The sequence below is a fragment of the Myiozetetes cayanensis genome, unplaced genomic scaffold, assembly GCF_022539395.1.
Source record: "Myiozetetes cayanensis isolate MyiCay16 unplaced genomic scaffold, myiCay2020 scf12, whole genome shotgun sequence".
Lineage (NCBI taxonomy): Eukaryota > Metazoa > Chordata > Aves > Passeriformes > Tyrannidae > Myiozetetes > Myiozetetes cayanensis.
Window position 1 is genome coordinate 6,397,227 of NW_026086826.1, and position 17,797 is coordinate 6,415,023.

The 17,797-nt window shown below is 44.7% G+C and overlaps 1 protein-coding gene across 1 annotated transcript in view; it reads right to left on the minus strand.

Moving 5' to 3' along the window:
• Nucleotides 1-17,797, minus strand: part of LOC126635772 (BEN domain-containing protein 5) — an 892,379-nt gene that overhangs the window by 13,026 nt on the left and 861,556 nt on the right. Inside the window, exon 12 of the mRNA XM_050307295.1 lies at nt 2,047-2,143. Coding sequence (XP_050163252.1) covers nt 2,047-2,143 — 97 coding nt within the window. The remainder of the gene's footprint in view (nt 1-2,046; nt 2,144-17,797) is intronic.

A 17,797-nucleotide genomic window follows, 5' to 3' on the forward strand; every position in this document is an offset into this window, starting at 1 on the left:
TGCAGTTAACAGCTTCAAAGAACAATTTCATTTCAATGATGCACATTTTATATATATATATATATATATACACACACACAGGCTCTGATCAAATGTCAGGTGACAAAGCCCAGGATACAATTAGAGGGCATTTATCTACTTGCAGGGAAAAGCTGGTATTTGAAAGCCATCAGGAAATTAACAACATGAATCTTTAAAAATCTATTCCTTAAATATCTGTTGGCATTGGGCTGAAAATTTACCTTATTTAGGATTTTACTGTGAGGTAGCACTCCCCAAACAAAAGATCTCTCACCCCATTAGGCTCTGGTGGGGGAATAAGAAAAATTTGCTCTGTGCAACCCGACTGTAGATGTGTATCTTTCTCTGCTGGCGTGGCCGTCTCTATAGAGATGGACATGGATATTTGATGAGATTAAAATGCTTCAGTTACCACTGTCAGTGGTTCTTTAATTTAAAATGAAGAAAGTAAACAAACATTCCTTTTGATGAGGTAACTGAATGATGCTACGGCAAAGCACTTTGCTATCAGGTGGTAATTAGGTTCAGTAATAGTTGTGGGTTTTTAGCCTTGGAGGCTGTGGCCCTTGGGAGTCTGAGAGAAATGATACATTCAATTTCCGGAGGAGAGGAAGATGCTGGATGCTTTTCTCTGCTATCCCTGCAGGTCTCTGCAGATAAGAGCATTCAGAACTGCAGTGCTGACAATCCTCCTTGAGCCAGCCTAAACTGTGGTGTCAAGATCACAAACAGAAAAGGGAGATGGGCTCAAAGCAGGGTGTTTAAGCACCTAATGCAGGCAGCCTGGCTCTGACCATATATACAAGGAGCTGCCAGAATGGCTGCAATGAGAGGATTTTTAAAGGCTGCAGAAGGAGCTCCAGCAATTGCTCTCTGGTCTGGGCTGATATTTGTAACATCCATCTTATGGCATCACTAGAAAATCTTCAGTAGGAAAGTCTTCCTTTGCAAACAAGTAACTGTTCCAACAGCTACATTTTTAAGGGAGGAAAAAAGTGGGGAGAAAGAGGGAGTGAATCTCAAGGCTCAGCTGCCTCTCTTGCCAATTTGGAATTGCCTTTTCCATTGCAAAAAATAAATTGTATTTGGTTGCGCTGTTAAGAGTTGAAACCCAAATGAAACATTGCAATTGACCCAAATGCATTTTACCGAAAATTTTGAGTTTGGGGGCATTATTGCTGCTTTCTTAGAACAGAGGCAAATTCTGAAAATTGTGTTGCCCATGAAACAGGTGCTCTGGTTCCTGCTCTGCTTCTCTCTTCATGCTTCTACACAGCTTTTCCAGTTCAAGGAATGATGGTTCTCAACAAACAGTTCAGTGGTATCACCCTGCTCCTCACATAAGCTAAGGGACACCGAAAGGACTCAGTTGGCCAACACCAGACACGGGCCAGCAGTGCTTCAGGGAGTCAAGCTCAGGCATTCCATGCCTTTGTGATTGCTCACCAGTGCCTCACTTCACATCCTACTTCCTTTTGGATTAACATCCACTGAGCTGGTTGTAAAACCAGAGTGAGGACTTACAGCGAGAGGGGATCCCCAGGTAAAATGTCCCAGCTGGACTGGCAGAAGGAACCTGCTACCTGGATACCAGCCCTGCAGCAGGTCCAAGGGGAGATGGAGAACTCTGCCTTTAGCACAAGCTTGCCAGTAATTTCTTGAAGCACTGAAAAAGTTTTCACTTCCAGAATTAAAACTTTGCAAAATAAAGTGGGTCTGATTCACTCTCAGGAGATAAATGAAGGGTAAGTCCATTAAAGATACTGGTGTGAGATTGGTGTATAGTAGACAGAATTCAGGAAAGATATCGATATCTCCAAAATCCTCTGAATACTTTTTCAGACATAAACCAGGTATCTTTCCTCAACATAAATGCTTTATTTCCAAATGGAATTTCAATAAAATAAGCACAGTTGGACTAGCACGCTTATTATAAAGCCGTAATGCAGTAGAACTGAAGTTTAGTCATGAGAGGTATTAAAAAAGCAGCCCTGCTAAAGCAAGAGAAATTGCTTTCTGACCTACCGAGTTTTAGGAGTAGTTCCTAGTGGTCTCTCCACCAAGGAGTTCAGCCTGTAGTAATCCAAGAATGTCCTGGCCACATTTCTTCCAAGCTTCATATCTGGGAGTTCTTAATTAAGGAACATTTTTTTTAATCATTAAAAAAAATAATAATAACAATAATAATAATAATAATAATAAAAGCAGCATCTAAAGGTAAATTATTGCTATTTAATGCAAGAGCAAGTTTTACATTAACCATCCCACAGTGCTCAAGCTTCAGGCAAAATGACTTATGCAAGCAGATAAGGTGGGGGTCATCTTGTTTGCTTCTTGTTTTCACAGGCAGATGCTGCATAAAACCACAGACAGGAGGAAACAAACTCCCTTTTCCCCCCACGCCTGGTTGCAGATCCCTGTGGTTCTCATGAAATAATGCATTAGACAAAAGGGGCCCTCCAATTTCCACATTCAGGGAAAATAATTGCCTATAAATGCTTGGATACAGGCAGTATTTCTGTGCTTGTATCCAAGAAACGAGGTCAGCTATATCATGGTACGAACCAGCCATGGACCAGTCTGCTGAAGATTGGGATTAAAGCTGTAGCCCCCTCCCCAGCCTTTGGCTCTGACCCCTACACTGTCCAGGGACAACATGCTGTTCTTTACCTGTGTTGTATTCAGGACCTGAAATGGTGATTTTAGCACTGAACTGGAAGGACAGTAGGTTACCTTAAGGAGTTCAGCAGTAACTCCAGTGTCTTGTCTCCTCACCAGACACGATTTCTCCTTCAGCTAACCCCGAGCCCAGCATCAGCCAAGTGGTGCACACCCGAGCTGCCACAGAGACCTCACAGGTACAGTAGTCAGACCTTCCTGAAGACTCAATTGCCTAAAAAGAAGCTGAATAACCTGTGAATGCACTGAAAAATAATATCCTAAACAACATGTACGTAGGGTGAATGTGCTGCTTGTGCGAAATGCCAGCACTAAGTCTGCCTGTTACAGAGCAGCATCTCCTTATCACCTACAGGGTGAGAGATATGGAGAGGATGCCATTATCCACAGCTGGATTATGGAGGCTGAAAACTCCTTTATTTGCCTGTTTGGAACAGATGCCTACCTGTGCTACAATAACCCCACACATCTTCAGGGCACTGTCCCAAATGGTCACCGTGGTGGGCATCTCAGCAGCGCTGATGCAGCAGCTGAGGCAGGAACATAACCTGGGGAATCTAAAGAGACCTTTGCAATCCACACCCAGCAGTCCAGGAAAATAAACCATTGCTGGGTTGTTTTGTGTGCGTGTGTGCATGTTCTGCTTTATCAATAGTTATCTGCTGATGTTTCCATTAGGGGAAAATTCCAGAAGTGCAGTGTCCCAGGGGCTTCCAGCAGCGCCTGTGAAGACTCTGGCTTCTAAATGAAGCTTTTATTACCCGCCCACTTACATTAGACACATCAAAACAAGTGAGCATGAGACATCAGGTTCAGGCATCGCTGTGAGATCTCTCCTTATCATTTATTTATTTATTTATTTATAAGGAAGGTCGAACTGACATGACAGTCTTTAGCTCTACTTCTGCAAAAAAGCCAGCCAGCAGCTCTGCTAATGCTGCAGTGAGGGCCAGTTCTAGTGGCTGAGGATGGGTGACTCCTGACACTGCTTCTCCCCTCGGTGATCTTGTCCCACTTTTGCAGTTCCCACTGCTGTGCCTGGGGACGGTTACACGGATCTGTCCCTTCTGTTTCGGGGTCTGTCCTGATAACGCTCACTGCGATCCTAATACCATATGTGCTGCGGGCATCTACATCCTTCAGCCCAACAGCGCAGCACAGCCTGAACAGCTGGTGTTCCCGGCTGTTGTCTGCGTGGACAGGGAGAGCTGGTTGTGTGAATCAGCACCGGCTGTTCCCTGGCTGTGGCCGTGCCCAGCGAGCTCCCCTGCAGCCAGCGCCGGCGGGCGAGACCAACCGTACGTGCAGGAGACTTCAGCAAGTTGGAGACAGCTTAAACTTTATCGATTCGAAGGAGGGCAGTGTTGCTTCGGAAGTGTTTTGTGATTGTTACCGGAATTTGGGGGTGGCTGGGGGTAGCCTGGTTTCCGCGGATGTGAACTCAAAGCGGTGGCGAAGGTTAGGAGTTCAGAGTAGTCTGAGGAAGCGAGAAAGAAGGGGAGAGGGTTGTCAGACACTTAAGGGATTGAGAAGACTAACGTGGCTTGATCTTGCAGTTTCTTTCATTTATTTGCCACTTTAAAGACATAAAGTGGTAATTGGACTCAGTAAAGTCTCTAGGACATTTTGTCAGTGCCAGTCTCAGAAAACTCCTCTGGCAGAAATGGCCCTGCTGCCCTTTTCTTTGCCTGTCTACGCTGCTTGTGTTTGCACAGTGAGAAACACCTGACCTGCTGTCCTGGGGGAGGAAGTCCTTAGATGAGAGTGGGTGCAGCCGAGGAAGTGGATCCACAAGCTCCTGCCTTACAACTCTGTCTTAACCCTGACTTGCAGGAATCCAGTTCCACTGCTGAGCTCAGGTCTTGGGAACAGCTTTCTAAAGCTAAGGACAGCTAACCACTAGAACATCTGGAAATCTCCAGACCAGAGGTCTTCAAGAACAGGTTAAACCCCACAGACATAAATGGTTTAGGTCTAACTGGTCCTGTGTGGAGTTTGGGTAAAAAAGTGTAGAAGGGTCTCTAAGGCCACTTCACTCCATTTTTATACGGTTCTGAACATACTTTGCAGCCCACACAGAGACTTGTTTGCTTTGTCAAGAAAGGTAAGGGCATTTTGCAGAGCATGGATGCACAGATGGATTCAAAGTCTGAAGAAACTGGACATGCAAACCTGTGCCACGTGCAGCCACCAGAAAGTCACAAAATGGGAATGACTTGTGGCCAGCATTGATGGAAAGAGACTCAAACCAGCATGGGATAAAAAATGTGCATGTTCTAATGCTGGTCTCTCCTACCCCGCCTGCTCCGCCTGTCGCTCTCGCAAAGGATGAGCAGTTTCTGTCATGGAAATCAGGCATCTGATACATAAAACCAGAAGCAGCAGTGTCAGTCTCTCCCTGTGACTGTCCAGCCTGGGCGAGGGCTGGCATGATTCACTCAGCAAGCGCCTGCAGCACATGTGTGCAGGACCAATGGAGAAAAGCAAATTAAAGCAATAACAGTTGCATTTATCTCAGGTGCATGGAAGACCCAAACTCCACTTTGGCTTACAGTGTATCCTGAGCACGCAAATAACAGCAACTGCAACCAGAACCCAACTTTTACTGGGTGGTTTGGTTGGTTGCTTCGTTTTTAACCAGCTTCCTTTCTGCAATCACACATGCTGTGTGCCCACAGGAGCTCCTCTCCTAGTTTGAACTGCACTAGACAGAAACATATTTCCCAGCTAGTCCCATCACGGGAGCTCAGCTCATACAAGACAGTCAAAATCTACTTGTGAAAGTCATGGTGGAAACAGATGGGTGTATCCTCACCTTCACTAGCATCTGCCCTTTCATCTCCCTTCCTCGTCCACAGACTTATTCCTCCATGCTCCGTATTTCTATCTGGAAGTGGAGACCGGGTGTGCCCAAGGTCCCTCTTGCAAACGTCCTTCTCACAGCATTCACGCTTTGAATGGCATGAGCAGATCTAGGGAGATTTCAGGACAGTCTGTTTATGCACAATTCTGCCAAATTTCACAGATGTGAGGAAGTTCAAGAATTGTGATGGGCTCTCTGCGAAATCCTGGATATTTATGATCCCCACCATGCCCTACAGCCCAAAGCTTCCATCCCTGGTAAGAAAAGAGGACACAGGAGTGGGAACTCTCGTAAGCCATTACTAGTTTTCAACTGACACGATTCATTGATCCTATTGTGAACAGTCTGCTTAAGCTTGAGCCTCTGTAAGTGCAGACACAGCCTTGTTCTGTCTGTGCATGGAGGCAATAAAAATCTCAATTTGGAAACCAGTTAGCAGTACAAGTCATTAGGGGAGGTACTAAATGTTGCTGCTTTAATAGCTCACTGATCCTTTAATAATGTCACTGCTGCAGAGCATGGTGGCACCATTCGCTCACTTTTGTTTTGCTTTTTGAAATTCAGGGTCATTCCATTTTCAAGTGAGTGGATTATCTCTCTTTCCTCCTTCTGCCAGCCACTGCAAACTGCTTTAAATAATTAGGAAAAGGATGGCTCCTTCAAATTCACCATCTCATTTTCATAAGGTCCAGTGTCATTGTTTTGGAAAAGCAAGAGAAGCCGTGACGGTGGTAAGGATTTGACAAGGGCAAAACAGTTAGCAGCCCCCACTCATCTTTGATAAGTCCTGTGGGGTCTCTGCCAAGCAGATTGGATCTCTGGTTTTATGTCTCATCTAGAGGACGGCACCTCCATCAATTTGAAACACTGTGCTGGGTTATTAGCTTATGGAATTCATCCAAGTTTAGTCCTAAGCAGGATTTGAAATCGTGACCGTTCAATCCAGAGGCACAACTGACCAGACCCACACAAGCCTTTTGTTTCAGACAAACAGCTTTAAGTTATCCTAAAGACAGACAGAGGGGAAGGAAAAAAAAAAAAGGAAAAGGAGAAAGTGGGGAAGGAAAATGAGAACAAAGAGAAAGATGAATCTTTTTAATAGCTCAAATTAAAAACCAGGAGAAGCTCTTTGTTTGACACAACTGAATTCTAGAACAAATCTCAGTCCACCACAACAACAATCCTGTTATTTATGAAAAGAGGGTTATTTTGTGTGAGAGAGTCCCAGATGACTGTGGTCAGCGAGCATACTGTCAGCTTTGTACAATCTCAAGAGAAATATGGATGAGGTTTTCTCGTCTGTGTATAACAGCTTCCATCAATGGATCAAACCCCTTCCTGACTCGAACAAGATCTCTAATGGAAAATAGCATTACGCAGCTTTAAACCACCATATTATATCATGCCAGCCTGATCAGAGCTAGTCCTCTATTTCAGCAGAGCTGTTTTCACCAGTTACTTACTTATTTTGTTTCACAGTGCTGACACTGCTCTCTAATAAACAGGTGCTGCCCATACCGCACGTCACTGGGGGGCCCAGTCCAAGCAAAGTGTGACTGGGGCACTATAGAGACTTGGTGGTGAAAGGAGGGTGGTGAGAGGAAGAGAGGCTATTCTATGGCTTTTCACCAGCATTTAACATGGTGCTGATGATGCATCCTTCTCCAAGACTCACTCCAGGGAAAAAAGGTTCTCAATGCCTAGTACATCTGGTTACATATTTCAAAATCATTATCAAAGGACAGAAGCTTCTGAAATGAGAGTGTGGGGAGGGGATTGGACTTACCCTGTCCTCTCTGGTGACTTCAGAGGGAGCAGCACCTGGCCAGGCAAGCACTGAAGCTTCAGGCTGTTGGTTTTGCAGGGCTGTGAGGTACATGTGGCCACGCTTTCTGGGGAGAGTCTGTTGCTGCCGACGGGAACGGGGCTTTTTGTAGCTCCAGTGTAAGAAACAGGCTCGATGTGGGAATTACCGGTGACACCGTCTCACGGTACTCGGCAGGTCAGACTAGAGAAATGCAACCAGACCATCCACAGCCTTAAAATCTGTAAAAGCCCTGAACACTGCCAGCCTGGGAATAGCAAAGGGACTTTCCCCAAGGAGAATATTTTTATTCCTAGCAGCCTCAGCTCCTGATCCCAGATGGGACAGATGCTTTTGGAAACGAAACGTAACAGCATCGATGAGCCTTCATTTTTATTCCTCTTGTGTGTTGTCAGGGAAGGCACCAGGCGGAAAACCCTGACCGACTATTTCAGGCTTTCAGGCCCTTTTCCTGAAATGCTTGATTGTGGTGGAAGAAATTACGAAGATGGGAGTTGTGCACTCGTCTCCCTGAGTAATCAGAGGCCTGTAATTTTCTCTCCTCCTCTGAGAAAGGAGATTGAAGAACGGGTATCTTGGAGAGCACTGTTTTATCTCTGCCAGAGGGGGTGTGCTGGAAGGACCACGCTGTGTTACCCACAAGCTCATTTCAGTACCAGCTATTGCTTTTGTCCTCCTTGGGGACTAAAATGAAACAGGAAGATCCCACCTAACACCTGGACATGGGGAACAGAGGGAAAAAGCAAGAAGGTGGAGGTGCTGCATGGGAGCCAGTGCCTGGACAGAGCCAAGTGCTCCTGACCCTGCCAGGGTGCTGCCATCAAGGGGCAGTAGAGACTGAAAGGGAGCAGAGGGGTGTGGTGGAGCACCAGTGGATACCAACTCTACCTTTGCAGCCCAGAGTCACCTGTGAAGAAGACACCCAGCTGAACACACTCTACTACTGGTAGAAAACCTGGATGTGATACTGAGCTGCAGAGTGGCTATAAAAAGGGAGAGTTCTATTCAACACAGGATTCAAGACACAGACAGGGACAGGAAATTCATGGTTTCCAGAGCAAGCACCACCAAAGTAACATTGGAAACACCACAGGACCACAGCCCATTTTACCTCTGAATCCACACACCATTCCTCAGTGCTGTTAAGCACAATTTTACAGGGATGCCTCTGACTGCTGCTCCATTATCTTGATGCCATCTTCACACTGCTCCATGAAAGTTACCTTTTGTCCATCTTATGGTCCCTTTACACCACCAGGAGATGGAAGTGGGCCCTCCTGTAAATGTTAATCTGGCCTAAACTATAAAATGACCAAAGAAAATGGTTTATTTAATATCTTGGCATTGCTGACTCCTGATGAGGTTTTCTAAGGGACAGAGGTCAGAACCAAGCTCACAGCTGAAAAAGAAAAACCCAGAGTGAATTTAAGCACCACTGTATTTGAATTCATGAAAATATCGCATCAGCATTGCTCCATAAAGGGTACACTTTAAAAATTATACACTTAAAACATGACTGTAACAGCTTCCATCAAATTGTCCCAAAATTAATTTGGGCCTGAATTTATTGGCCTCACATTAGTGTCTGATGGATCTTTAATAAGAGTATCAGGAAAACACTAGGATGAATCTCTTGTGATTTTAACATTTCTGATCTTTGCTATTGTTTAATTCTGGTCACTTGCCAGCTCTGGGAAGGAGTCCTTGTGGATTAGCTGACCTCAGCTCTTTACACAGTCAATGAAAATTACAGAGCTGATTCTCTCTGATGTACTGAAAAGGGATGAGGGCAGGGGAAGAAATTTCCAAGTGAAAATCCAGCATTCACAACCTTCTCCTATCACTGATGAATGTTCTCAAATGCACAAGGGGAAAAACAGCATGAAAAATAGAGTCTTAACTGTTGTTTTCAGCTTGATTGGAAATGCAAGAACAATACAATACTTTCCAGTTGTAATTAAACCCCCCAAAAGACACTTGAAAATCATAAGGTGAGCTCTTTGGGGATCCTCTTAGTCCCTCACATGTCAGGTCAGAAACGAGATGATTCCCATTGCTCCATGTCTGGAAGTTTCCATTAGACATTCTACCCATGGCTTTGGGCGTAACATTCACCAGTACCCAAGCAAAATCAGTTTCAAGATAAATGGTAGAAAGAGTCTTTCGACACACCAAAGTGTGGATAAACCATTTTTCATCTCTAAATTGTTGGAAGCTCGCGAGTTGTATAAATCACAACTAGGCATCAGTAATCAGTTGTGTGCTGCATTTTCCCTCTTCAGCTGCAGCTTGGATTGTCAGACAGGGCATAGTCAATAGCTTTGACAAGAGCAATCCTAAAAAGAAGAAATTCAGCAGTAAGATTAACTTGCTAAGCAATATGAGGAATTAAGAAATACAAGGGTTGTGCTCCTTTGTGACATAAGCTTCCATATAGCTGGTTTATAAGTTTTTGAGTAGAGGAAAGATAAAGAGAATTGAAGAATTCTGACAGTGATTGCAGGACTCAGTATGATTTGGTGGGACCTTCCTCCCTGGGCTGGGAGACTCCAGGCTCTTCTGTGTCCAAGGACAACTATTTACACTTGGGGGCATGGGCAGCTGGTCTCCCATGTCTGAGCAGATGCAGATGACCTCCTGAAACCTGCCTGAGATCACCCATGTGAAAAAGGACTCAGTCCACTGCCTGTTAGACAGTTTCAGTCAAGATGCCTCTTCTTCAGAACTTCCTCAAAGACACACTGGATTTATCCTGCCTTCAGTCAGTCTTTGATAAGTCAAGACAAGGACCCACCTGCATTTACAGTGGACAAAATGCAGGGAAGGGACCCCTCATCCTCAGGAACTGGCTTAGCTCCTCTCTCAGACTGTCCTGGGAGGAAAAAGGACCACAGGCTCAGAGGCTGTACCTTTAAAAACACTTGCAGTCTTCAAGTAATAGTCATGCTTCAGTGTGTTCAACGTTTCAGCTGAGCTCAGTACAAAGTGCAGTGATTTAAAGCTGGGAGATCAAGCGGGATTCAGCAAATTCAGAATTATTTATTTCTTTAGAGCAGAAAGTCTGGCTGCAGATTATTTACTGCAAATGGGTCTGTTTGGGGGAGGGGAGGAAGGCAAGAGGGTAGAGAAGGGGCGAACTGATTGATTGGAATTTTTTCAATTAAAACAAGCAGTTTTTAAAAAAGATTTAATGCTTTATTGAAAACTGTAAAATAATTCAAGAGTCTGGAGCTCTGCTCAGTGCAGATCATAGAGATGAGGATGGGGGGAGAAGAAAAGAAAATTTTATTCTGTGGGAGAAGGGAGGGAACAAGGAAAAAAAAAAGGAGGGAAGAAAAAAATATCATTATCTTTGTTTCTTTGTCTACGTTAATGTATTTCTCTCCCTGAGTTATCTCCAGTATCTGCAAGTATTGATTCAGAATAAGGCACTGTTGGGGAGGCTGCAGGCAGCAGAAAGCTCTGCTGGGAGTGGCGTGTTTCCAGGGCTGTCAGAGCACAAAGAAGATCCAGGGATTGGTTTTGCAATGGGAACTATGCCTGGACAAACCAGAGATGGGGCACCTGCCCCCTCTACAAGGACCAGGCTGGGCTGGGGCGACAGAGCAAGGCATGGATCAATGGTGAAGGATGTGTGTGGGTGCTTTTCTTCAGATGAGTGGCACTAAAGGATGAAAGGACAACCAGAGCTAAACGAGGTAATATGGGAAGGAAGGGGAATTAGCCTGTGAATGCCAAGACCTCACTTCTGCCTACAGTGCCCGCTCAGACTCGGGGGTCCATGTCACACTTCAGCTCAGGATATCTGCTCTCAGGGGTTTTCCTCCCCAAAGCAGGGACACACATGACCTGACCCAAATCCCTCTCCATATCAACTGGACACACCTTATTGGTAGGTGGTCACTCCAGAGAGGTGGTGGTGAAAGGTAAGAAGAGGATTAGAGCTATTACTAGTAGGTAGAGAAACTAATGCTATTCTTGTCTTTGTAGGCAAGAAGTAAAATATTACTAAAATCTCCATCACCCCCAAATTAATTGCCTCTTTGCTATTATAATTCCCATTCCCAGATAAATTTAGCTTTTTCTAAACCCTTTGATTTTTCCTTTGTGTTTTATACTCAAGCTGGAATGCAGTGATAAGGCTCTACATATACATATATATTTAATCTACACACACACAAATATAGTTATATATAGTCCCTGCCACAAATAACACTCTTCTGACTGCTGTCACAAAGCCCTTGCTAAAAAAGCTACTCACCCAAGCTGGTTTGTTTTCCTACATCATATCCCCTGGGGAAGGGCTGCTGGCAGTAGTGGGGCTGTGTCCAGAGAAAGATGCTGGAAAGGTCTGCAGCTCTCCCCTTCTCCACTGCCCTTCTCTTCCTCTCACTTCTCTGATGGGAATAAACCATTGCCAAACTTCAGATCCACCAACTCCTGTCATTGTAACAGCAGCCAACTTTACTGGAATGGCTGGCAGTATCTCCCTGTACAGCCAGTGTAGGAGCAGCCCTTGAGTTCTAAAAAGGGCATCTCATCGTTCTTGCTGGGGGATTGAGCATTAACTGGTGGACCAGCTTTAAAGCCATTGCCATCCTTGGTGAAAAGGATGCTTTCATAATAACATGCTTGTGACCTTAATTTAATCAGCAGCCTCTGGTTAAATTCTTTTATATGACTTCTTTCCTATTAAACCTTCATATTTTTTACCTCACATCCTATTTTGCTATTGGCACAGTCTCACTCTGTGGTTGTGTTGCCTATCTCTATCTCCATGTTACTAACAAGAAGTAGTTCCAGGAGCACTATTTGCCTCTATTCACAGGCTCCAGTATCCTCCTGGAGAAGCCTCACTGACCCACAGCTCAGCACCAACCTCTGCATGACCTGGAGAGGTTTCCTCCTTCTCAGACCCGCTTGTGACTCTGGTGTTCACGTTGAATCACCAGGGAATATTCACCCATGAATGCCAAAGGATGTTTGCTGCAGCTGTTGGCCCTGATGCAGGGGGCTGACACTGGCTTCAGTGAGCAGCCATCTCTGGTCACTGCAAAGCTGCATGGCTTAGCTCCCAGCTGCTTCCCAGGCTCTTGCAAGGAGCAGCATTTGGCTGTGGAGCCACAAAGCTGAGTGAAACCACCTTCAGGAGCAGCAGAATTTAATTGCAGCATCATTGTCTTGAAAATTTAGGGGCTTTAGAAAGGATGATGAGAAGTCCAGAAAATGCAAGGAAGAAAAACCGAAAAGATTTGTGGACTTTGGGCCACAGAATAGTGAAGAGAGAGAGTGTACAAATAAGTAAGGGCTGTTGTAGAACAGGATAAACTTTTCAGCATCTGCTGGTGATGGAACAAGAAGCAATGGCCTTAATTTACAATAAAACAGATTAAGATTAGATTTAGGGGGAGGCTTTTCAGTGATAAGACTAGTGAAGCACAAGAAAAATATCTCCTGGAGAGACTGTGGCATGCCCATCTTGAGACAGAATTAGGAAAGCAGCTATGAGTACAGGGGAAAAGAAAAACAATCCTGTTTGGGAACAGAGGGGTCAGTAAAGGGTTGCCCTGTAACTCAGTTCCTTAGGTTCAGATCTTCCACTCTCCACTGGGTTTTCCTCAGTTCTTAGTGAGGCAGTTATGACAAGCCTCTGCTCCTTTTTCACTTCCAGAAAGAAGAGTAAGATGCACAAAATCAGCCCTCTGTAGCCCACAAGCCCCAGAAGACCACAATAACCAGCTCACCACACACCATCCTGGCCTGCAATCCCACCCCTCTTTGAGGGCACTATGTGTGTCCAGCTGGACTGAATCCCAGGTCCGCTGTCCCACGTTCATCTGCTCTTACTTCTGAATTCAAACACTGTTCTTCTTTAAAAGCCTTTCTGCCTTTTGCTGCTAATTAAAATATTGGTTGCACTCTGGCTTGCTTTTCCAAGAGGTCTGGACAGCATTGCAGGCAGTTTAGACAAACAAACAACCAGACAAACAGAATCCATTAGGAACTGCCACTGCTGACTGTCGCCCTTTCGCATACATCACGTTGAAAAGGTTAATGCTTCCCAAAAGGGGTGGAAGAGACGGGCGGAGGGGAAGGGCAGGAGGGATCCAATCCTGCGAAGACCAGATGTCAAAAGATGCTCAATACCGCGCAGAATGGGCTCCCCCGCGAGTCAGGCAATCGCCCGTCCCTTGGCAAAGCTTCCCTTTGAGGGATCTATAATTTATTAGGGAAGGTGGAGTGCTGAATAAATTGTGCATAGAGATGAAGCAGCGATGATCGCTAACTCAAATCCCTGGGAGCTTGGCATTTTCAATCTTCAGCTCCCATTTGCGTCCCCCCGGTCCTTACTAAGTGAGCAAAGCCAAAGAGCGGAATATCGACAAAACATAATGAGCTCATTGAGATCTAAGCGTTGCAATTAGCAGGGTGGAATGGAGCAGAGGGGCTGGGAGGCAGACTGTAATTATTTATAATGTTGATAATCACCTACATGTAGTTAAAAATATAAATACATCCCAGCGCTTGATGGCATTAACTACCCTTCAATTAGCTCCATGCCCAATAAGTAAGCGATACCCAGGTACTTACAGGAGAAAGGCTAAAGGTCTCTGTCTCATGGCTGTGCTCACCAGGAACTACAAACTGGTGGTGGGTGGGTGGAAGACAAACATTTAAAGGAGATACCTTTGTGATAGCTCACACCTCTGCCTAATGCTAATGGAGCTGTGGAGAAGACAGCTCTGACAAGTGGCTTGTTTTCACACAGTGGTAGATCACACTCTGCCATATTCTTTCATAAATTTCATGAATCCTATCTTTTGGGCATCTCCACAAGTTCTTACCCAGGTTAAATCAAGGGAGGCCAGGTAGAGAGAGTCCCACTGGAGGTGAGGAGCCCTTTTCTGTGTGACAGGCTGGTATCTCTGTGCTGCAGTCAGAGAAGTAACCACAGTGTATTACAGGGCTACTTGAACTCAGACTACTGCACCCTGTGTCTCTGCACAGCTCACCTCATGCTGTTTTCCCTGTGCCTAAGCCAGTTTATTTAAAAATAGCCTGAGTACCTCTGTGCTTCAGATACTTCCTCACTCCTGAAGATTTTGACCAAAGCAACTCTTCCACAGAATTATCCTGTCTGAATGATTCCAGAGACAGACAATCAAAACCTTTCCTCTTTTGCAGAATCCCATCTTGTTGTGGAGAGTGAATCAAAATGTCTCTGTGACAAAAGAATACGAGATTTTATGAAAAGTTGGTCCAAATACAGCTCTCAGAGGGAAGGGAGAAGAAGGAGTGGAAAGCAGCAAGTCTGAGTGTAGCCAAGTTCTCAGGCAAGATTATGTACCCAGGAACACCTTCACCTGAACAGTAAGCAGCTGTGACCCTTATCATCTCCATACTGCACTCCACTGGCATAAAAGTAAAGCATAAGTCAAGTTATAATGGGAAAACAGGTAAGAGTAAAACCACAAGGGAGGGGGGGAGATTGCTGTACATCAGAAAGAAAGATATTTTGGTATGGGAGAGTAGGTAAAACACCAATCTGCCTGTACCGTTGATTTCCTTTCAGGTGAAGGGAGCATTTAACACACTGAGGTTAAACTTGAACCCTTTTCAGTGCAAACGTACAGAAAGGACACCAGAGTTTAGTGAGGGAGCTTAATGAAAACATGGAAAATGTGGAAATAAAAAAAAAAAAAAGAAAGTGATAAAGGAGGGAGAACAGAAGAAGGCAGTATTGCAGTTGAAAAAGCTCTGAGAAAATACAGGCAGTGTTCAGTGAAACTGAAAAGGAAAAGAGCAAAACCAGAGTAAGTGGAAATTGTTCAAAGATAATTGAATCTACGTCCAAGTGCTGGCGTGCACCAGCCAAAAATAAATACACTGCCTGTGAAAACAAGCTGGTATGGGCAAAGGGAGGAACTCCTTAAAGCAAACAAGGGGAAGCAAGAAGCATATGCAAGTGGGGCTCCAGGGCTGGAGGGTACAGGAACAGGAGACAAGGGATGACAGGTTAGAGAACGGAGTGGCGAGGCTGGAAATGAGGCAGAACTATGTATCTTGAACTGCATTCAAATAGGACCCTCAGGCCTACCTCGAGCATGCTGGAAACCTGAAGGAAAGGCAGCTGGATCACGCTGTAAGGGCCTGGCAGCGGTTGGAGGAGTTGATATTTTTGGGACTGTGTTCTGGCAGAACAACCATTCATTTAGTAAGGTGGTACAGCAAATCAGTCCTTGCTCTGTGTATGACTTTGCAGGGGCTTAAACTGCTAAGAGAGAAATATACCTGAGCTATTTTAGCAGACAATGAGCAGAGAAAGCAGAAAAAGGACAGGGAGTTTCTGGCCTGTCTAGAAAAACCCCACAGAGAGCAAGAATAAAGGATTCTTTCACAAGAAATACCAAGCCAGGTCAGACCAAACCTGACCTACTCCAACAGCCTATCTTTGTCACCAGCCAGTGTTCAAAGGAAGAATATATGATATACACCGAGCAAAGAGCCCCTTCTCCTGGTCTAGGAAGCAGTATTTCTCCTGCAGCAATGAGACATCTCTGAGCTGAGCAGATCGGTTAAACTGCCCCAATTTGCCTGGGCACAAACCTGGATAAACATGGCTCAGCCATTTTCAGAACCAATTTCCCTTTTCTGTTGCCTGGAAAGCCTGCTGATGATCAAAGAGAACAACACACAGGCACAACTTGAAGTCCTGAGCCAGGAATCAACATTTGCTGCAGCACATTCTTTAAAGTGGTGGTGTTCCCAAAGCAAAAATTCATGCAGAACTTACAAGGCATAAAGAGCTGGTCATCACAACAAATAAAACAATACCTCCCAACAGTAAAAACCTTTCAAAAGCTGCTGGGCTCCTCCATCCTACATAGATTAAAAACCAAAGTGCAAGAGGGGATGTTGTGTTTGCAACCCCGCCAAGAAAATGGCAGCAGCACAAACAGGAAAAGGAATCATGTCCTCACTTGTTCCATTAGAACGTGCCTGTCCTTGATCAAGGTGATTCTTGTGTGAGAGGAGACAGCCTAGACACATTGTCTGGTGAGGAGACTGGGGACTAGCATCAAAAATATTTCCACAAAGATTTTCTAGGAGAAAATGCCTTTGCTCCAGCTACATTTGTGCTTGCTGTACATTTCCCTCCTCACAGTTTTCAGGAAATAAGTGTTCTGCTGGCTCACCTCTCACAGCCATGAAGTGATGCCTCACCCATGTTCAGTCATTGCAGGCACAAGGAAACAAACCCCTGGGAGAGGAGAGCCCACTGGAAGCAGATTGCCTGTCAAAGCATAAAGCTCCCATGAAGAACAGCTAGCAATTGAGCAACCACCCAAGAACTGCTTGGCAAAGTAATTTTGAGCTGATGTAGCTGAGAAAATGTGGGTCTGTTTGCAGACCATTTGTCAGGCAGAAGAGTATGCCAGACTGCTCAGAAGAAACACTTGAGCTTCCTGCAATTCTGGTTATTCCATTTGTGATATTAAAGCAACTATAAGTGGGGTTTTTTTTCCAAATCAAGTGTTTTGAAAAAAGAATATGTGTTAGTATCAACTAGTATTTAAAATATGGACACAAAATTAAAAAGAGGAGCTTTCCAGTGGAAACAACCTCAGTATTTTCAATGTTACAATTTTTTCTCTTTTATGAAATCAGATAAACTCTAATTAGTTCTGACTAAAGCATCTGCCTTAGCAACACCTGATCTACAAGCCAGCGAAACCAACAGAGAGACTTCTACTTATTTCAGTGTGCTTTGGAGAAGTTTCATGTTGGATTAACCAGTAAATCCAGTCAAAAACCTAGAGAACAAGGGTGAAAGTAATCCATGCTCACCAAAAAGGGATGAAGAGATTCTGGCAAGTAAAATCTGAAAGTGGAAAGGTATCTTGATCAACACCCTTTCACTTACCTGTGTCTCTTGCAGTAACCTGATGTACATGAGATGAACCTATGATGGAAGGAGCCAACTCAGCCAAGCCTACAGTGGTTCCAGAGCCCTGCTGCTCCTGTTCCAAGAGCCTGATTCATTTATTGCACTGTTTTTCATGGATGCTAAAATCCCCTTTATTCCCCTCTGTGCTGCTGTTGCCTTTGCACGGAAGGGATTTCTAAATGCTTATTTACCACCATCCTCTTATAATTCCTGCATCTTGGAGGAAAGAGAGACCAGTTCATTTTGAAGCAGGATGTTCATCTTCTCGACAGCTAGCATAGACTGGGGCATCAATAAATTAAGGGTTCTAGGAATTAATTGATTGGAGCAAGGTTGGTTAACTTTATGACTAAATGGGAGCTAATCTGCTAGCAGGCAGACTGGAGCTGGGTTACATTTGTCCTCCGTGAGTTTGGGCTATGAAAATGAAAATCTGATGATGATGGTAGTAATACAAACA